The following is a 22514-nucleotide window of genomic DNA, read 5'->3' as shown; positions in this document are numbered from 1 at the left end:
TCATTTCGTTTCTCTCTCTCTCTGTCTCTGTCTCTGTCTTACTCTCTCTGTCAATTTCTGTCTCTGTCTCTGTCTTTCTCCCTTTGGTTTCTCTCTCTCATTCTCTGTCCCTGTCTCTCTCTCTGTCTTTCTCTCTCGGCCTCTCTCTCTGTCTTTCTCTCTTTTGGTTCTCTCTCTCATTCTCTGTCTCTCTGTCTTACTCTCTCTCCGTCTCTTGCTCTCTCTCTCTCTTTGTCTCTGTCTCTTTCTCTATTTTGGTTTCTCTCTCATTCTCTGTCTCTCTCTCTCCCTACCTCTTCCTGTTCCTGTCTCTTTCCTTTACTCCGATGCGTGGATAAACTCTTTCAAATTGTGTCACTATCTGCATACATTTTTCATCACACACTCCCCTCACACACTTTCCTTTTGATCTTCCCACACACATCATTTTTGATGTATTCCCCTCCCTCCCGTTCAGTTTTCTCACTCTCTCTCTCCTCTATTTATCTCTCGCTCTCTCTCTCTCGCGCGCGCTCTCTCGTTTTCAGTCTCTTTCCCTCTATTTCTCTCTCTCTCTCTCTCTCTCTCTCTCTCTCTCTCTCCCTCTCTCCCTCTCTCTCTCTCTCTCTCTCTCTCTCTCTCTCTCTCTCTCTCTCTCTCTCTCTCTCTCTCTCTCTCTCTCTCTCTCTCTCTCCCTCCCTCTCTCTCTCTCTCTCTCTCTCTCTCTCTCTCTCTCTCTCTCTCTCTCTCTCTCTCTCTCTCTCTTTCTTGTGCGCTTGGAGGGAACACAGAATGTTTAATTCATGCGCTCTCTGACTGAGCCCTAATTCCCTGTGCTATGCTATCTAACCGGCCTCGCATAAAGCAGTGACTTGGAGGCTAGGGCTTTGTAGTGGCAGGATTCTGGTCGTTTAGATACAGCCGTGACAATACATTACCTAACAATACACACTCGTCGGGATGCTGTATACGGTCATACGGCTGTGACGGGCGATGTGGTCCAAAACATGGTAGACATGTTTTGTATATTGCACATAAACAAGCTGCCTTCCAGTGGAATACAGACGGCAATGGGCCTCTTTGGCCAGCTCTGACATTTGTATATTCATGTATTCGAAAATATGCACATTGTGTATGTATCCTATATGTAGTTAGGCACATTGTATGAGATGCATACAAAAAAAATAGATTGGAATGTAGTAGTCAGTATTCTAGCTACCTGACTGCACACCTTAGAGTAAATCCACATGTTCTCCTGGGGTGCATCACGTCTTCGCTGCTACTTGGTATGCTAACGAGCGGCGTAGCTCGCTAGCTGTTGCTTGGTGTCGGCTGTGTTAAGACCCGCAGTAAGCTAGGTAGCATTGGGGAATTGCCTTTTCAAGTCTGATTAATGCGTGTTTACATTTGTGTGTTTTTTATTCTGCATTTTTTTGTACGATGTGTGACTGCAATATGTGGTTTCAGGTACGAGTTGCGAATGAGGTATCTCCCCAAAGGCTATCTCAGCCATTTCTCGGAAGACAAACCATCTCTTAACTACCTCTACCACCAGGTGAGCTACCAGTCCTGGCTGTCACTAACTAGATACCCCGACCGCACCGATAGACGTGCTGTCTGCTTTAGAGGATTAGTGGGCTGTGTCATGCTTGCATTTACATTTACTTTCAGGGCATTAGTACAAAAAGTGGACACTTTTATCTGTATCCAAAGTGACTTACAATAAGTACAGCAGCTGACACCAAAAAACTTTAGTTCGGTTCATTGGAAATATATTTTAAAAGAGTTGTTGGTGATGGAACCTGTGTGTGATATGGAATCAGAGGTGAAAACGATGACCGATGAAAATGTCAAGATTTTTCTAAAACAAATCACGTAAAAAAAGACATTATGAATGTTTCAAAGGTACAACTGACTTGACCATTTTGTCCTCATATTGTAAATCGTACAAAGTTATTATTCTCCATTGTTTCATACTGCTGTTGTGTTTACTCTTAGTAAAATCACTTAAATTGTGGAGATGGGGAAACATTTAAAATATATAGAGCCGCAGACTTGGGATCCTAACAATCCCTGTGTTATATTGGTGGGTGTGATATTATTATTTCAATGCACTTCATAGCAAAGGTTAAGTGTATGTATCATATTATAAAATTAGATTTTGTGATGCCAAATTTCCAAGAGAATACCAGAGATCAAGTGATTGCATTATTCAATAGGAATATGCTTTTTTTAGAATAAATGTCATGGAATAAATTTAAATTGAACTTTACAGAGGCTATCAACTCTCCAGACTGCATACTATTGGCTGCCCTGGTGTTCCAGTTGTTTTGAGCCACCAATCAAGGCGTAGAGGGGAAGTCATGCTGATTGGAGGAAACCTGAGCGTTTTCTCCCTCTACCCCGCAGGTTAAAAGCGACTTCATGCTCCAGCTGGCCGACCACGTGGATCAAGATGTTGCTTTAAAACTCGGCTGCTTAGAGATCAGGTTTGCGGTCTTATGAATGACTCAAGCACACGTCCACGTCTGTGTTAGTTTGTGTTCGCCCGCACAGCCGGCCAAAGTAGATGTCTTGGTTCCTCTGTGGTAAACCTTGTGCCACTTCTATGTTTAACCAGGAGGTTCTTCAGAGAGATGCCCGGAAACGCCCTCGATAAAAAGTCAAACTACGAACTTCTTGAGTAAGTTCGGATTACTATTAAACTGTTTATGTCACCTACAGCAAAATGTAACATCTGCTTTTTGTCATATTGCATATTGCAGTGAAAGGGAAAACCATAGTGGACCATTTTATGTATCTTTGTAAAAGGATTATTCTTGCTTATTTCTTCCTGCAGAAAGGACGTGGGTTTAAGGAGGTTTTTCCCCAAGAGCGTCTTGGAATCTCTCAAGGTAGGATCTGAAGCGAGACAAGGCTTTGGTTGGCTGCAAATCAATGCGTCTCAATTAGGCCATAGATTCCCTTGTCGACTTCCAATAAGCCTTCAGCTTATATTCCAAGGATGCTATGTTTAATGCTCTTCAGAACTGGTTGTGTCCAAAAAAGTAGAGGGGGGGGGGGAAAGAACTTCAAACGATGAGAGAAATTAACCATAAACAATGAAATACAACCAAAGTCTTTCCCCATTAATGTTCTCTGAGTGTTCGGGGATGAAGAAGAAGGATTTTCCAGGTTCCACTCTCCTCTGCTTGTGTGCGCTGGTGTGAATAATAGATTGGCTGTAATGTATTTGACCATTTCGGTTTAACCTTTCAGTGTCATTTTCACTGCTTGCCCCCTTTTCCCCGGATCTCTAATTCCCACCGACGGGCCGAGTCCTTGAATCATAACAACCTCACCTTCTTCTGCGTCGTTCCCAGGCCAAAACGCTGAGGAAACAAATCCAGCAGACCTTCAAGCAGTTTGCCAACCTCAACGACGAGCAGAGCATCCACATGTTCTTTGAGATTCTCTCTCCCATCTACCGCTTCGACAAAGAGTGCTTCAAATGTGCTTTGGGGGTAAGGGAACACAATTCCTCCTTTTCCCTCCTTGGTTATTGGCCAGTTGCCAATGTCGCAAGGAGGCTATAGGGGCCGCAAGGACATACTTTGAAAAGGAAAAATGATGCCACTTAAGTATATGATGCTTCTTATTTCCCCTAGTTTATTCCTAATCACTTTATTTTCCCTCTTTTCAGTCTAGCTGGGTCATATCAGTAGAGTTGGCCATCGGCCCAGAAGAAGGAATCAGCTACCTCACAGATAAGGGTTCAATGGTGAGTGTCCCGTCCTTGTTTTGGTTTTAGAACGACATTGTGCGCCCTATGCTGAGCCGACAAACTAATGTGTCGGGGAAGCCGCAGCTGTGTGTGTGTGTGTGTGTGTCCTTGACTCGTTGGTTGCTTAAAGGAACAGCAGAGCTATACCATCCAGCGATGGTTATAATGGGGGCGTGTGTGTGTGAGTGTGTGCACGCACTCTTCGTTGGTTTGGTTAAACGCAGAGCTAGGAGTTAGCCGAGCGAGAGAGTCGACGGGGAAACTTGTGCTCTAGTACAGAAAGCGGTGAAGGGATGCTTCCCGGGCGTTCCCGACTGAAATCTCTGAGGCAAACCAAAAACGTGTGTGTGTGTGTGTGTGTGTGTGTGTGTGTGTGTGTGTGTGTGTGTGTGTGTGTGTGTGTGTGTGTGTGTGTGTGTGTGTGTGTGTGTGTGTGTGTGTGTGTGTGTGTGTGTGTTTGGTGAGTCTCTATGGGGATAAAACAGACCTGATGCAATACCAGAGCTGGCTTCCGAGCCCGGTTGGGAAGCCAGCCTTGAGGCTGGTTCAGGGCTCTTGGCGGTCACTCGCTCCTCTGCGTCGTCTCTGCGGCACGCATGCGGCTGCATCACTCCAGGGCTCTCTGATGTCAGCATCCGCATTCAGCTGGAAATCATTCTGTTCTGATGTATGACGTCGTCGCGAGCATAGCGTGGGACTCGGTGGTGATGCTGCTGCCCTCTACTGGTGCCAATGAGCTTGCCTCAATGGCTCGTTTCTAGCCGTGTTGTCCTTATGTAATGCCGTTAGGACATTTCTCCATCTGTGTCCTGACCTGGACCGGTCAAAACCTAGCCAGGGGTAACCTGGTACTTTAACTCAACATCCACATCAAACATACCGACAACCTTATCGTTTCTAACTGTATGTCTGAACACACCCATCTCTAACTTCAGTTATTAATTTAGATATTTCCTTATTAAATGTGTCACCATAAACTATTCTGATCTTCCAGAGTATACCCTAGCTGAAATCCTTTGAAGGTTTTCATTGTGATTAAGTTACCACTTTGGTAGTATTTAAAAAAAAAATAAATAAATACAGAAATGGTAAAGCAGTTTTGCTTTGTGGATAGCCGGGTTTTCCTCTCTCTCTCTCTCTCTCTCTCTCTCTCTCTCTCTCCGTATGACCTCTCTGTGTCTCTCTCCCCCTTTAGCCTACCCACCTCGCTAACTTCACCCAGGTACAGTCCATACAGTACTCTGCCATGGAGGAGAAGGACCGCAAGGGCATGCTGCAGCTAATCGTAGCGGGGGCACCGGAAGTAAACACACAAACGCACACCACACGCACACACATACACAAATGTGTTACTAACTTGACGACGCATTGTTGCTATTTAAGGAGAGGATCTCTTTTCACCTCAGTTCTTCTTTTGTGTGTGTGTGTGTGTGTGTGTGTGTGTGTGTGTGTGTGTGTGTGTGTGTGTGTGTGTGTGTGTGTGTGTGTGTGTGTGTGTGTGTGTGTGTGTGTGTGTGTGTGTGTGTGTGTGTGTGTCAGCCTCTCATAGTCACCACCACGTCCCTGACCACAGCAGAAAACATGGCGGACCTCATTGACGGCTACTGTCGCCTGGTCTCCTCTCTGTCTCACTCCTTCATCGTCAGGGTCCAAAAAGGTAGGAGACACACACACACACACACACACACACACACACACACACACACACACACACACACACACACACACACACACACACACACACACACACACACACACACACACACACACACACACACACACACCGCTGCACCCTGAAGAGTCAAAATGCGAGACATGTGGGGACTATCGGAGATAAGGTCATTCAAGACGTTTGCGTAAAGGTTTCTTTGTGCTGTGCTGCTGAGTGGAGCTACACTGTAGTAAAACTGCTGGGAACTTCGTCTGTCCCCCTTCTGATCCCTGTGTTGATCCCTGTTTCAGAGGGGGACAGAGCGCTACCTTCAATCCCCAACCCCAAGTAAGTGTTTAAAGACATGTTTAAAATAAATCTACCTCCAATTATTATTAAAAATAATCAATATGTAAAAAAAATTATAATATGTTTTTGGCAAATTTGCACTAGCCAACAAATGTTCTTTATTTTTCGAGCTGTCAACATGGGCAACCGGAAATATGAATGTGCATTAACTGGTTACTGGTTTCCTCCGGCAGAGTGTCCAACCATGAGAAACGCATGGAGAAGCGGATGGACGGAGTAAGGACCAGAGCGGTGTGCGTCTCGGGTAAATACAGAACACAACCCCGTACCGCTCGCTCCATCCATCCAGCCAGCCAGCCAGCCAGCCAGCCAGCCAGCCAGCCAGCCAGCCAGCCACTCTCACTACACGCCCCCAGCGCATTAGCAGAGGACCGTAGCCGGTTAATGGAGGAAGTCGAGTCAAAGATCAATTCTCAGGCAGTCAACTGTTCCCTAAATCAGCAGTCGGCCATTTAAAAGCCAGCCGTCCGAATGAGCTGCTGTTAGTTAGCGATCACAAAACAAGCAGACCTTCATGATAATGTTTCACTTATGATCTTAATTGTGGGGCACTGACCCGTAATCAACTTATGATGATGTACACCCTGAGTTGCCCCTTTTGTTGCACCTCTGTTTATAAGGGCCAATATAATCACACGCAATAACCGGAATCTATGTGGAGCTGGACGGCTATAAAGTCTACAGATGAACTCTGCGTTATTTACTGCTCTCTCAAGGCGTTGTTTGTTTGTGCGTGCACCATGATCGTAGTGGATTTCATGCTCTTCACTCTTCCGTAGTCTTCTTCATTCCGGTACGTGTCACTTGAAATACCACGGTCGAAAGATGGTATGTGTTTGTGACACTGATGTTTAAGAATCAATTAAAGGGCTCATATAGTGTGTGTGTGTGTGTGTGCGCGCGCGTGCGTGCGTGCGTGCGTGTGTGTGTGTGTGTGTGGTGCGTAGGGCTATTTCCAAATAAAGCTGTGTCTGTTCCAGTAGTGAAGAGCTCTTCTCTGGCCAGATGTCTTAGTGGAGGGACTGACTCACTGTCAACTGAGTGTGACAGTCTGGACACAGAATAGGCTCAAAGTGGTTCTTTGTTGAAAACTACTGGGTAATTTATATGCCAGACTGGCAGAGCTTTTTATAACCTCATTGTCTTCCGTTTATCCTATTTTTCTGCATGGAAGGTGAAAGTTATAAATAAATAACGGCCTCACCTACACATTCCAATCCTGACAATGGAATAGATCCATGCAACATCATTTGTCTGTTAGGGAGGGGGTACTTAAAGCATTATGAAATACTTTCAGTCAAGGATATGTAAAGATCATCCTCTTCTAGGCATATTTCGGTTCTTATTGTACTGAACACATTCCAGTCCATCCACCATAATATTCTAACTACCAATAATCTCTCTTTTTCTCTCACGCATCACCTGTCAACGCTCTCCCTTCTGTCTGTCATTCGTTGGTGCATGCTGCTTCAGCCTCTGCAGGACATACTAGTGGCGACGGTAATTCCAGGAGATGCATTTGCTTGTCAACAGTGACACTTAAATGGCACAGCTTGTGATCCCTCTTCCTGTCTGATTTGGTGCCCTCTGTTAACTTCACACACCCACTTAAGTGTGTGTCCGTGCGTGTGTGTGTGTGTGTGTGTGTGTGTGTGTGTGTGTGTGTGTGTGTGTGTGTGTGTGTGTGTGTGTGTGTGTGTGTGTGTGTGTGTGTGTGTGTGTGTGTGTGTGTGGCTGTTGAAAAGCTCACTACACACTAGACTACTTTTGTATGTTTGCTGCCATCTAAAGGTCAGGAACCTTCCTCATGTTGGCGACTTGCGAGGGGGGGATCTGAGAATGTGTTGAGTTTCTTCTGAGAAAGATAAGTGTATTAATAGCCATGAGTAATCCCGTTATAGCCCGCTCCAGGCAACAGTGTGATTATCTTAGTGGCAATGTAAACAGCATAATGGGATTCCACTCATCAGCGACAGTCACAATTGCACTTGAAGAAAACCAATTAATTTTGGTTTTGTTCGGTCTTTGATTGATTCAGACCGGCTTTACGCACGGTCTTCCTTTTTAAAGAAGCTGCTTGTTCCGGCTTGTTCCAAGTAATCAAGTGTGCTTCCCTGCTCCCTTAGAAGCTTGAAGCAGAGAGGAAACTACTAAGTCAGGGCCACTCAATTAAATTTGGATGGCCCTCAAAGGGCTTTATATGCTATATATATTGAAACGAGGAAGGAAGAGAAAAGGAAACCTCCCTTAATAAACGAGGAAGAAATCTGGATTTGCAACACAGAGTGGGGGATCCTTTTTTCCCAGAAATGGTTAGGACTGCAATGGGTGCCGGAATGGCAAACACTTTTAGTCTGATGAAATTCCGAGTATGTTTTCCACCTGTGGTAATAATCCTTAAGGTGAGAAAGGAGACTATTGCATATGCAGGCGGGCGCTCCTGTTATCACACGACTGGAGTGCAAGCCAAACCCTTAATCCGTTTTAGTGTCTTAGAGTGATCAATCATTACTAGGAACCAGGTTATTAATGTCCATGATTATGCTGTGGATCAATAAAAATACAGATGTCTACAACTCAGGGCTGGTCTCCCTGGCTTATTAATTACAAATTAATCCAAAATATGAGTATGAACTTTTCTGCCGAGTGGTTGATCCCAACCAGATGGACGCAAGCTCACAAAGGCTGTGTAGTATGTAGAGGCACAGGCAGACCTCCTGTCTGTGTCTGTCCCTCTCGGCTTATTTGGCTGGCCCCGATGACACTTGTTTCCCTGGCATACTTCCTCTAGCTTGTTTTTTAATTCCTGCAAAGACCGTATTGCTTTGTCCCTCCTTCCTGCTTGTCATCTCACTTCCCCTTTTACCCATGATGCTGACCTTCCATCCCTCCCCCTTTCTCTGTCTCTTCCCCCTCCCATCCTCTCTACCCCTCTCTCTGTCACTCTCTCATCCGTCCATCCTCCCTGTGACGTCTCTCTCTGACCAAGCACTGACCCTGTGTCGCTGTTGCATTCCGCTTGCTCATGATTCGGGCTTATGCATGCGTGCATGTTTTAGAGTCTGATCACGGCCACAGGCTTCTTCGGAAGGTACACACAAGTGTGTCGCTCACTCTGTGTCCTTTTTCACCCGGCCGTCTTTTGGTTCCATGCCTCGGGACAGTTGAACGCCCTCTCTGCCAGAGAAGGGGTTCACAGGACAGTGGTGTCGCACCAGATAGGAGGATGAGTTGATTTGCGAGCGGATTAAGAAATACAAAGATCTACGGCAAATCAGGGGCATGAGAATGTTCAAAAGGGAACTAGGTGTGCGTGGTTGATATCGTTTTTTTTTAAGATGCTTGGCCTGGCCCCCACCTGCTTCGCGGCTCAGTGGAAACTGTGAAACGTGGAATTCTGTCTAATCCGATCTTTTTTGCTCTCTCCCTGCCTTTAGAAACAGACGACTATGCTGAGATCATCGATGAAGAGGACACCTACACCATGCCGTCCAGTGAGTCCACACACACACACACACACACACACACACACACACACACACACACACACACACACACACACACACACACACACACACACACACACACACACACACACACACACACACACACACACACGTGTTATCATATCTACCATGGCGTCCTGTTGCTGACAGATAGCTGTTGCCTTGGCGATGTGACTGATGAAGTCTGTTTCCTCATAAACGTTCATGGCTGCTCATGCCTCATATGTAAATCGCAACGCTCATGAGAAAGAGGAAAGCGAGCGCGCGCGGGGGGGGGTCTCAATAGACAATTGAACCATTTCACTATTCATGAGCCACTATGCGATGGTAGAGACAGCAGTAGCAGAGGAATCTAGGGATGGAGCTACATTCAGCCACACATTCCACTCAGATAGTTCAGGGGTGCGTCCGCTGCCTCCGCAAGTCACATGACTAGTGGCGTGTTTGAATCGCCCCTGGAGACCCCTCCAACGCTGTGTCGATGGGAAATATCACCCAAAACAACCTTATTGTCCTTCCTCCAGACCAAACATGGGCATGGATGCCTTATTTGAATTCAGTGTGTAGTGAGGTCGTTTACAATCAATATCCATCCATATTGATGAAATACACTGATCAACATTGCTGAAAAATGTACATGGCCTGTTTTAACCGTTTTGGATATTCAGTGGTAGAAGACAGAACTCCCGGCTGTTTATTATGGGATTTAGAATGAAAGTGCTGATAGTGGCCGAATGGAGGCCATCTTCAATTCTGTTCCATTGATCTATGAACTGACTGTTAGTTGTTTGTGTTTTATGCTGTTGACCCTTCTCTGCCAGAATACTATGGACTAGAACAAGGTAACGATCAGAGTACGTGGAACTTCTGGTTACATTGTGATGCCAGTTTGATTTGGTGGTTGTGACTATTGTTTTTAATTTCCTTTTTTTTTCCGTTTTGCCTGTTCCTGTGAATTACAACTCTCTCTCCTATCTTCTACGTTCCCCTCCATATTTTTCCCCCCCTTTTTTGTCGATGTGTTGTCGGTCATTTGGTGAATACTGTGGTTGTTCCAAAGCAAGGGTATTGGTAGTGCCACCTGTTCTGTACCCTCCAAGAGGGACCGACCTCTGTTGTGTGCGAGTACAGGATTAAATAGCCACGCACCGTCAAAAACATAGGTACTGTACGACGATTAGGGCGGCCGCCTTCTGTAATCACTCGAAACAACATATTGAATCGGCAATATGTTGTTTGTAATTTCTGAGCCAAGATGGCCATGGTCGGCCTTGGTTTAAGTACCAAAGCTGGATCCAATTGGTTCATCTGTGGCCTTCGAAAGGGTGAAAGAACATGTAGAGAAACAGATAAAGCGATAAAAGTGCAACTTCCTTGTGAACCATGTCCATTGTGTGCTTTCGAGGCTGTTGTGCGTCCTCGGTCCACGCGGCATGACTGGCTGCCGTTTGCTTTGTGTTAGTGTCGCATGCCGTCAGGTCTAGCCCTGGCTGATCAACCAAGCTTTCCAGAGCAGGAGTGCCCCGAACTCATTCTCTATCAGGCCCACAAAATCCACCTGCACACAAATTGCACAAAAAACTGTATGTTCCATTCCCCTGCTGTGAAGCTTGGTTTAAGTGTGTGTGTGTGTGTGTGTGTGTGTGTGTGTGTGTGTGTGTGTGTGTGTGTGTGTGTGTGTGTGTGTGTGTGTGTGTGTGTGTGTGTGTGTGTGTGTGTGTGTGTGTGTGTGTGTGTGTGTGTGTGAGTGACCTCTAGTGGCGGGTTCTTGTAATTAAACGTTCTGTGTGCGTGCACCTGTGTGTGGTTTTCCTCCCCCAGCGCGGGACTACGAGATCCTCCGGGACTGCATCGAGCTGGGACGCTGCATAGGAGAGGGACAGTTTGGGGACGTGCACCAGGGCGTCTACGTCAGCCCGGTAGGCAGATGGTTTTATTCTACATTGACTAGAATCCGGGTTGGAGTCCCAGAGAAAGTACCAAGTTCCTTTAGGTCGGGTTGGAGTCCCGACGTGGGTACCAAAGAGACTGTTGATCTGATCTTAAATACATTGCACTTTCTATTTTACTCATTTCTTTGCATATGTTTTCTTTTACTTAAATATTATTTTATTTTATTGTATGAGAATGTTTATACGTGAAGCACTTTGAGCCTGCCTTGTGTATGAAAAGTGCTTTATAAATAAAGTTGTCTTGCCTTGCCTACATTCAGATGTACCGAGCTCTTAAAGGTGACATATCACACCACCCGGGTGTGAGTGTGATTAGCCGTCACAGGCCGTTTTGAAAGTCGGCCTCTTCTGACATCACGAGCGGGCGTGTCCACCTAGATGTGTGACGGATAGATGAGCAAGGTTTGCTACACTCCACTGGGTTGGCTGGTAGACTGATCCATCGAGCATTCATCTAGGTGGACACGCCCACTTGTGATGGCTTGTAACGGCTAATAACAATGGTGCTAAGCCATGCCCGGTGGTATTATATGTCACTTTTAACATGGCTTCGCTCCTATGTTAATACTGTCGGCGTATGACCTTGTTGTTGTAATTGTAACCTTGTGTTGTTTTTTTTGTGTTTTGCTGTAAAGTGGATAAGACCAAATCGTCTGCCATGACATTTTCCCATTCCGTTAGCAAGACGATTTGCCGTTGGAGCGTTGTCATGGAGATGATGCATGCGACCAAGGTGGCAGTTTGAGAGTTTCTGGAGGTGTGTCTCTTATCGTATGTTTGGGTTTTTCCAGGACAACCCAGCCCTGTCGGTGGCCGTGAAGACGTGTAAGAACTCCACGTCGGACAGCGTCCGGGAGAAGTTCCTCCAGGAAGCATGTGAGTTCCCTGTAGAGCAGGGCGATGAATCGATTTTTAACCGTAAATCGAATTTATGCTTTAGGACGATGAAAAAAAAAAAAAAATAATAATAATCTCTTTACAAAAAAATAAGAAATATGAACTTTATTTTTTTGGGTTGGAAGAAAATAAGTAGAATATCAACATGGCAGCATGCGCTGAAAAAAAGTCTGTTGCAACCAAATGCAGTAGCACAACACATTTATTCCAACATCTTAAACTGAGGCACGCAGCAAAGTGGGAGATGTGTTATTTATTTTGCTTTTTTTAATCATTGCTATTCTTCAAATAAAATCCAAACTTAAAAAATATTAATATTTTTCATTTATGGAAAAAAACAACAAAGATTAAAAATCGATAATCGGGTTTGGTTTGAAGAAATCTGAGATTTATTTTCAAGCAATATCGCCGAGACCTACTCCCCTGCTGTGCTGTTGGTTTGATTGATAGTGTGTATCTGTAACACACATAACACAAATCATTAAGTTTGTCTGTAAGAGCGTTCCATTCCCCCTTGCATATATTCCTCCATTCAATACATTGAATGCTCAATGTACATCTTTAGGGCAATGCTCAAAAAACAAATCGCATTATGAATACTGATGCACCAAACCTTACCACCACTAGGGGGAGCTACCTCTACCTACCCTCAGTTAGACTAAGAGTCCCTGCCGTACAACACAAAGGGAAACATGCCGTTGCTCTTGGGCTCGGTGTAACTGCGACGTCTTGATCTCCCTGTCTCTTTCTTCCTCCCCCACCTCGGTCCTCCCCAGTAACCATGCGGCAGTTCGACCACCCCCACATCGTCAAGCTGATGGGCGTGATCACGGACAACCCCGTGTGGATCATCATGGAGCTCTGCACCCTGGGGGAGGTGAGGAGCCCACCTTCTCCCGTCCGGGCCGGGCTCCGGGGGAGGCCTTTGTGTCTCAGTGTTGTCTGCATAAGGGATGTTTTGAACCTATTCCCTATCCTCTTTCTCCCTCTCGCTCTGGCTCTGGCTCTCGCTCTTTTTCTTTCTCTTGCTCTTGCTCTCTCTCTCTCTCTCTCTCTCTCTCTCTCTCTCTCTCTCTCTCTCTCTCTCTCTCTCTCTCTCTCTCTCTCTCTCTCCAGCTGCGGTCCTTCCTGCAGGTGAGGAAGTACAGTCTGGACCTGGCCACTCTCATCCTGTACTCCTACCAGCTCAGCTTAGCCCTGGCCTATCTGGAGAGCAAGCGTTTTGTACACAGGTAAACACACACACACACACACACACACACACACACACACACACACACACACACACACACACACACGCCTATTAACAATCGCCTTGTTAAAGGAGAGCCAAACCCTAAAACAACTTGATTTAGATTAGGATACAGAGTAGTGATTCGGGTTGAGCCTGGTCCAAACCTTGCCTTGGTTGACGGAGAGCTTAAATGACATAGTTGTCAGTTATTGCTTTTATATTAGCGCTGTGGTGTCCAACAAGTGAGATAAAATTCAAACAGATAAACATTACATTTTGAATATGTGTGATTATTGCAGATGGCAGAAACCTACTGTGTTTTGACGACATTCGGGGATTCTACCACTTAAAGCCGTTTGTTAGACTGAAAGAAAGATAATGATTTGTTTCCTCATACTGAAACAGTGTTGTTCCTATCTATTCCTCTATTCCCTTGTTTCTCTCCTTGTTCCTGCTTTCCCTTGCGTCCTTCCTTCCTTCCTCTGCTGCAGGGACATTGCAGCGCGGAACGTTCTGGTATCCACTATAGACTGCGTGAAGCTGGGAGACTTTGGTTTGTCCAGATACATGGAGGACAGCTCTTACTACAAAGGTGACGATTCAGCACACGCACACACACACACATCCTCACACGCAAAAATGCACACACCGCACGCCACAAACACACGCGCGCAACACAAACACACGCGCACAACACACACACACACGCACAACCCACAAACACACGCACAATGCACACACACACGCACACACACGCACGCAATGCAAACACACACACACACACGCGCACAATGCAAACACACTGCACACACACGCACTCAATCACAGTCTTAAGAGATGAGCTATTGTGCTATCCTCCCGTCTCCCAGCTTCCAAAGGTAAACTGCCTATTAAATGGATGGCACCAGAGTCCATTAACTTCAGGAGGTTCACGTCGGCCAGCGATGTCTGGATGTTCGGTAAGCTGCTCCCACTTCCTGCGGTTCACATGCAGTAAATACCCCTTTAAAGATGACAATGGATGCATCTCGTGTTTAAGATCTCCACCAATAGCGTGTGTTGCGTTACTCTTACTTTGTGTTGGTGCTGGTGAAGGAATCGATATGTCTTTAGCTTTGAACCCTTCTGAACCTGTAATGCCCCCCCCCTCAGGCGTGTGCATGTGGGAGATCCTCATGTACGGCATCAAGCCCTTCCAGGGCGTGAAGAACAACGACGTGATTGGCCGGATAGAGAACGGCGAGCGTCTGGCCATGCCGCCCCAGTGCCCGCCCACGCTGTACAGTCTGATGACCAAGTGCTGGTCGTACGACCCCGGCAAGAGGCCCCGCTTCACCGAGCTCAAGGCCCAGCTCAGGTAGGACAACCCGGAAATGCGATTCTATTTTGGCCGGCAGAAGCTCAGGAGAAGCTGGTGACCTGAAGGCTGCGGGTTCGATCCCCGGCTCCTCCTAGCTTGAGTGTCGAGGTGCCCCTCGAGCGAGGCACCTGAACCCCAACGGCTCTCGACGAGCTGGCTGTGTCGCCTTGCGTGGCTGACTCCGCCGGCGTCGGTGTGTGAATGTGTGTGTGAATGTGTGTGTGAATGGGTGTGTGAATGTGTGGTGAATGTGAGGCAGTATTGTAAAGCGCTTTGGGCGGCCACTGGGTAGAAAAGCGCTGTATTAATGCAGTCCATTTACACTTGCATTTGTACGGCACTTCATATTACTAGAATCTCAAAGTGCTACAGAGAAGTGCAAATAAAATCTATGAGAATAAAATCAATGACAACAATTCAAAATGACCAATAAATGGTTTAAAAAAGTCAACCTATAAAAGAAAATTTAGCAAAGTGCTTTTTTTTAAAAAAGGTAGCTTTTTAGGCTTGGTTTAAAAGCAGCTGCAGTCTGTGGGGGCCCTCAAGTGGTCAGGGAGGGCGTCCCACAGTGTAGGGGCCACAGCGGAGAAGGCCCGATCCCCCACGGTGTGGAGCTTGGTCCTTTTGGGTTTGGGGGGTGTGTGCGCGGATGCTGAACGGGGGGGTACGTCAGTCGGAGGAGGAGATCCTGGAGGCAGAGGGGGGCATGTCCGTGAACGGAGCGAGACCTTGTGCTCAACACTGAGTAGCACAGGGAGCGCGTGGGGTCGGACGGCGTGGTGCTGCTGCCGTGCTCACTCACTTAACCCTGAATGACTGGGAACTCGATACAAACGGGGGCAGTGTGTCCTCGCCTGGCTGGGGCTCCCCAGACTGAGAGCCGATCGATGGGTGATGGGGCCGGCGCTATCGGGTCTCTCTCGCAAAAGAGGTGCCTTACCTCGATGAGCCTCCCTGAACAAATAAAGGCAGATGGAGAATCGATATATAGATCAGTCCCTCTAGAAAAACGCGGTGTTTTTTTGTGTTTGTCGCGGCCAAAAACCCTTGATTATGCGGCACGTTTTCTTAAAAAATGCGATGAAATATGCGGCATATTTATGCCATTTTATGCGATGAAATTGCGGGAACTTGCAAAAATTGCGGGAACTTGCGAAAAATGCGGGAAATTGTGAAAAATGCAGCTTTTAGATGGCGTTCACGTCGCGTAATAACAGGGGGAAATGGCTGCTCTTGTGTAAAGTAAATGCAAAATTCTTCAACTTTCTGCTTAGATATATGTGACTTTTTTGCAACGAAAATGCGGGGATTATGAAATCATGCAAGCGCTTGAAATCATGCACGTGCGGCATATTTGAAAAAATGCTGCCCCTGCATGATTATGCAGACTTTGGCTGAATATGCGTTGAATTATGCGATCGCATAATCGTGTTTTTCTGGAGGGACTGATAGTTATCAAAGTTGCCTGTATAGAAACCGCCCGTAAGCAGGCCTCCAGAAAGTAAAGGAACGCTTCGGCGACAGGCAGCACCATAACTCATAATCAAACCAGAACGACCAGCCCTGATATTCAACTGGTCACAAGTCTGTTTCGAAGCGGCCCAGGGTCTTGAGACTCGGTGTGCTCGCTCATTAGCCTTGCTAGCATTAGCATTTCAGCATACTCAGGCCTAAAACATTTTTTGTTTGCTTCCGGTTTCCGACCAACCCTGTCAATTTATGTGCGACCCAAATTATTTTATGAGCTTTAAAAAAATATATATATATATCTTTTTTTTTTTTTTTTATGCAAACTGGAAAAGGATGAGCGAATTTTCTCGTTTTTAAGTGAAAACAACCTACCTATCATTCGCTGCCGCTGGAAAAAATAAAATAAAAAAATAAAATAAATTCCCTACCTACCCATGACCTCAACTGACAACCAACAGGAACCAACCTTTTTTTTTTTTTAGGCCTCATCAAGGAATATTGCGCTCATGACCTTAGCCCACATGCAATATATTCAGAAAATGCACAGGTCTAGTTTCTTCATAATATTTCATCTTACAATTTTGTTAATCTGTCGGTTTGTAGTATAATAAGGACGCCTGCTGTATTTTTCACTCTTGTCCGAAGACTACTACATCTATATAGTCTTTGGTTGCAATTGTTTTGGTGTTAACATGAACCTTTCGGCTCGTCTGGTTCCAGAGTGTCGTGCCCTTCATGGTGCATTGCAGCGCTAGGGCACCCACGCCACCTCCATATATCATCCTCAGGGTCCACAGATTTATCTCCCTGGCTTAAACGGCTGTCTGTAAAACGTAGGGTTTAGTTCTCGGCTGCCTCGTGTCCTGACAAATCTTTATGACGCAGCGATTCCACTAGCGGTCCTGAATTTACCGTCATGTTACCCTGTTATGTTATAGTGCGTGGGGTTCGCTTCACACCTTAGCAAACATAACGCAGACAGGGATTATTCCCAGCATTCCCAGTTTCTCCTCGGCGTGTGTCACGGATATTCATACGGGTTAGAATATATCTAAAGAATCGCGCTTCAGGGCGAGATGAGGCTTGCCACTCCTTCCGTTGTAGCAACAATATTTATTCAGGGATACCTGTAAATGGGGGCACTTATTTCACAATTAGTCGGACGGAACACCTCTTGGTGTCTGGGAGGAACTAGCCAATGAATCACTGCATCGCTCCCTGTGGAGCGTGATGGATTGTATCGCCACCCAGACGTGATCCAGACACAGAGAAACCGACACGGGTTTCACAGGAAACGTGAAGACAATGGAGACAAGCTCTCCTCACTTCTGAAGAGGGATTCAGTGGCTAGTCACTGGAGCGGGGTGTTCAGTGGGTTTACAATATGATAGATATGTATTTATATATAAATAGCTATATATTTAAATATTATAAATACATGTATGTTTTTGTACACAATTTCTGTGTATAAAAACAAGACATCACTAATTCTGATGTCACCAACACGCTTGTATGGATAGAACAATGCTTTCCTGCCAAAACTGCTTGTGGGGCCTAACACAGCAATGCAAAGCATGCTTATTCACAATAGTATTATTATGAATACCGCAGCTGCGAAAATCCTCTTGACCAATCTGGGCTCGGGAATCAAGCCAAATTTGAACCTCCACAGTCTAAAGTAAAGATATGAGGGGGAACCCTCTTTACACCACCCCAAATCTTGTTCTGCATATCAATGTACATTTGGGGTTTGGGTTAGAAACCACCACTTATTTTTTCCAGCATGGTATAGTGTGCCTCAGCACAGCTTGGTTTGAGGATATCAAGCATCTTGCTTAAAGGGGACCTATTATGCTTTTTCGACTTTTATGACCTATAAACGTTGTTATAATGATTGATAGTCATGTTTAACCATACTAAAGTGTCAAATAATGACGTACGCATTTCGATTATTTCCCTGCTGACAGTCTGGGGTGGCTGTGCACAGCGCTAAACACTCGGGACAACGATTGCGATTCACTTGTTCACATTTCCGGGAAATCATCTACATAGAGGCACTCCTGCCACGCCCCCATATGCCTGGTCAAATCTGCCCGCGCACGCTTCAAGGAAGGTAACCAATCACAACGGAGTTGGGTTGGCAGGAGGGGGGCGAGGGGGCGGAGAAGGACGAAACCGAGCGTTGACAGAGAATGCTGAAAGCGCCCAGATGAGAGGAAGAGTTTCCCGAAAATCTACATCGTTTTTTTGTGCTGTGATTCGTGTCAGGTTGCACTATAGGAGTCATTAATAAGAAATTAAGACCAGAAAAGTAGTATAATAGGTCCTCTTTAAGGATTGGCCGTTTCACATTCCCAATGAACATTGCGGAAAGTCCATAAATCAGCACTCTAAACACAGTAAACGCTATTTAATTTCAATATCCGCATCATCATCAAGAATCACATCATTTATTTTCCTTGGGAACACACACACACACACACACACAGACACAGACACAGACACACACACACAGTCACACACACACACACACACACACACACACACACACACACACACACACACACAGTCACACACACACACATAGTCACACACACACAGTCACACACACACACACACACACACACACACACACACACACACACACACACACACACACACACACACACACACACGGAGGTGGTTACGAGCCTAGAAGCAGCGTGAGTCACACCTCTGAACGCCACCCCCTGTTTTTCATTCTTTCTTGCTTCCTTTTTTTTTTTTTCTCCTTTTTATGACCTCAGCTACCCTGGCCTTGTCTCCCCCTTCCCCACCTCCTTCAACCCCTTACCCCTTCCCCCTCCCTCCCCTTCGTCCTCACCCCCGTCCCCGTCTCTGTGCTGCTGCCACTCAGGGGGGGCCGTACACTGCCAACAGCCTCGGTTGGAGTGGTGGCTTTCAGGGGCTTTCGTGTTCAATACCCCTGTGCACGTGCGCTCTGAGATCACCGGCCATCGCAGAAGAGGAAATCACATTTGAGTCGTTTCAAATGAGTACGTCTTTGAAATCTGCGGTATCGGAATACTGTAAAGTGTATTTTAAAGCTGCTTTTAAATAAAGTGTATTAAGTTGATCAACCTTGCCTTGTAACCTGTCGCCTTGCAACCGTTTGTATTTGCATCAAATCGTCGTACGGCCATAGCTGAGCGCTGTGTCTTAGAGACCGAGGCAGTGTGTACGGGTTGTCGTGCCTATTAAAAGAATCCTGTACTGTTAGTAAAGGGATGCATATGAATCGGTTAACGTTCGGTGGGTCCAGTATTTTATATCATAATACCAATTATGGAACACTACTGACAACTATGCAAACCCTAAGCTTCTGCTAAATTTTTCCTTGAGGGCAGAGAGAGTGTGTGTGTGTGTGTGTGTGTGTGTGTGTGTGTGTGTGTGTGTGTGTGTGTGTGTGTGTGTGTGTGTGTGTGTGTGTGTGTGTGTGTGTGTGTGTGTGTGTGTGTGTGTGTGTACACAGTGGGCAGCTGCCAGGAGCTACAGTCTTTCAAAGGCTGTAGCTCAGGAGGGAGGGGAGGGGAGAGGGAGAAAGAAAGAAAGGGATTGGAAGGAGAGATGGAAAGAGGAGGAAGGCAGGCCAGCTTAAAGGCTGTGCTCCCATGGTCCAATCTGTAGTAGTTGACAGGAGCTTCCACCGGTTCTCTGCCCGCTGATCAAATCACAATCTAAATTGAAGTCATTTGGGCCTGATCCCGGTCGGATTTTGTCTTATTTTGATTAATACATTTTTTTTGGGTTGAGGGTGGGCGCTTTGCTCTCTCCCGTCGTTGGTGAGTACATGATGTTGGAACTTTTTTCTTTTTTTGAGATCCATTCGTTTAAATGCCCTGCTGAGCTTAACTATGCCTTTCCATTAGCGCCCTTGGCATATGCTGCGACTTGTAGTTCGACAACTATTACCGAAAGGATTTTGTCATTGTAGACCAGAGTCTAACTCGGCTCACACGAATCGGTGTTCAATTCATGAGGTGTTGAAGCATTAGAAAATGAAGTGTGCAATCTTGGCTCAACTTTTCAAATTTCCTCAAAGCCGACGTGTCACCCCACTGAATCCGGGCCACATCTGGTGCGCAAAGCCCTTTAATGTGCTGCAAAATGTTAGACATTTATGTGATTGTATTCATCACTGCCTTTCACATGACTCCAGGCCCTTTTTTTTTTTCAAGGGCACATCTTTAGTCAGCTCAGCACGGCCACAAGAGGTCCTTCACTGCCGTGGCCTGTGTAATATAACGTACAATATAACGGAAGGAATAGGGGTTTCAATATCATTGATATTTCTCATTATTTATTAACCTGTTTCACTGATGGGTGAAACAAGAAAACGTACCATTTCTGTTTATCTGAAGTGTAACCAAACACTATTGGGGACGGCAGGCCACACCACGCCAAACCAAATCAATGCCATCTGATGTCATGTGAACATTATTATTAATAGCAAGTGACTTCACAGGAAATGTTTCGGCCAATTAAGAAGAGCTACGATAGTGTTTCACTCTCACCACAGAGGGTAGTCGTCCCTAAGGCAGGGATCAAGTGTTTGAAAGTCCCATCGCTGCAGTAAATATTCACCATAAAATGCCCCACGTTTTCAACACTATCATCCCGTTTGTGTAAGGCACTACAAACAGAAGACCTGAGGCCTCATGAATGCATTTCCTGACCATAATTATGCCATCTGTCCAGAAGTATTGTAAGACTTGTGTTCTACCGTAGTCAGTAAATATAGCCCGTGCTAATGTCTGTTTTACAGGTCAAAAGGTGTGTATAAGCCAGTACCTTAACGACGGAGACTAAAGGTTACTTGGGCCGATAAGTCTGCTTGCAGTACAGTTTACTGCACCACAATGCTCGTTCAGAAAGATAAACCAGCAGGCCAATACCCAGACGCCGTCGGCTATAGTAACTGTGGTGGAACACACCTCTAAACCATCTCTAAACCATCTCTAAACCAGAATTGCCCAGACCAGAACACACCAGGGCATGCTGCCCATTGGCCCAAAACCAAGCAATTCAAACCGGTGGAGGAATGTCTGACGGTGTTACCTTATAACTCAGAGTAGGTGTTACACGGGAGAGAGCACGGTTTCCATGCCAACTTGCCCTATATAAGTAAAGCTAAGTAGCCTCTTGTTATTCCAGCTGCGGATAGTCTGAGAGGGGGGGGGGGGGGGGGGGGGGGGGAGAGTTTAATGTGCATACACATTAAACTACGTATGCATATATGAATGCATCAACTATACACATATATATATATATATATATATATAAGAATTCGCATACTTAAACCTTTTTCAATTAATGTTAAGAATCGGGAAACTTCAGAGTACCACATCAGGTTATTCTACGCTACAGCTTTCAATCGAGAAAAATTAACAAGAGACCACAGTGGATTTAGATATTCATCTATTTTAATTGTCAGTAGCACAGCTGTTGGTGTTTTTTTTTCTACCTCAGATGTTGATTTAAAAGACAGACCGTCAAGAGAATGACACAACAACACACACGCACACGCACGCGCACGCGCACACGCACACGTGCAGAGAGAGAGCAGGATAGGACAGGAGGTTGTGCCTCTGCCAGGAATAGGGCTTCCCCTAGAGAGAGCGAGAGGCAGAGAGAGAGAGAGAGAGAGATTGTCTGTGGAATGTGGGTGTGTGTTTGTGTGAACCGTCTGGATTCATCTCCCATGGAGTTTGGTGACACAAGGATCACCAAACGCCCTTTGTTCTCTCACTGTCTTTGATTTTGTATTGACTATTTTCCCATGGCGGAGGTTAGCTCATTTACGTTTATATACAAAGAAACAGTGTGCTCTCTGTCTGACTGACTTCCATCCTTTTTCATAGATTCATAGGTGATTCATGTTCTTGTACACAGCCTAGATACTATTGTTTGAATGGGCCTTACCCTAATTCTAGCATCTTAAAATGGTATACTGTGCATGTGTTTGCACGTGTATATGTATGTGTTTATTATGTGCAGTGGAAATACATAACGCACACACACACACACACCATCATGTGAAACCTAGCCAGCACAAAAGAAAACCAAACGACAACGTCTAATGACGACGAGTGACATAAAAGGCACATGGCGGCCATCAAATAGGAAAGAAAATCGTTTTTTTTAAATCAGATAATGTCGTTAAGTTGTATTGCTGTCATGTGTCGATGTTTCCATTCCAGCACCATCCTAGAGGAGGAGAAGGCCCAGCAGAAGGAGAGGAACCGGATGGAGATGAGGCGTCAGGTCACCATGTCATGGGACTCGGGAGGCACA

The 22514-nt window shown here is 45.8% G+C and overlaps 1 protein-coding gene across 1 annotated transcript in view; it reads left to right on the top strand.

Annotated features, from left to right (window-relative positions):
* The window catches only part of LOC132459134 (focal adhesion kinase 1-like), a 35613-nt gene that overhangs the window by 8624 nt on the left and 4475 nt on the right, over positions 1–22514 (top strand). Inside the window, 21 exon segments of the mRNA XM_060053514.1 lie at positions 1447–1534; positions 2389–2468; positions 2600–2662; positions 2819–2873; positions 3342–3482; positions 3662–3739; positions 4938–5045; positions 5282–5399; positions 5705–5741; positions 5936–6006; positions 7236–7262; positions 9200–9256; positions 10090–10110; positions 11090–11187; positions 12012–12096; positions 12894–12994; positions 13234–13349; positions 13843–13943; positions 14221–14310; positions 14504–14708; positions 22421–22509. Coding sequence (XP_059909497.1) covers positions 1447–1534; positions 2389–2468; positions 2600–2662; positions 2819–2873; positions 3342–3482; positions 3662–3739; positions 4938–5045; positions 5282–5399; positions 5705–5741; positions 5936–6006; positions 7236–7262; positions 9200–9256; positions 10090–10110; positions 11090–11187; positions 12012–12096; positions 12894–12994; positions 13234–13349; positions 13843–13943; positions 14221–14310; positions 14504–14708; positions 22421–22509 — 1829 coding nt within the window.

Source organism: Gadus macrocephalus, chromosome 6 (assembly GCF_031168955.1).
Source record: "Gadus macrocephalus chromosome 6, ASM3116895v1".
NCBI classification, from domain to species: Eukaryota; Metazoa; Chordata; class Actinopteri; order Gadiformes; family Gadidae; genus Gadus; species Gadus macrocephalus.
The sequence above is the reverse complement of the archived record's forward strand: the minus strand, read 5'-3'. Positions and strand labels throughout refer to the sequence as shown.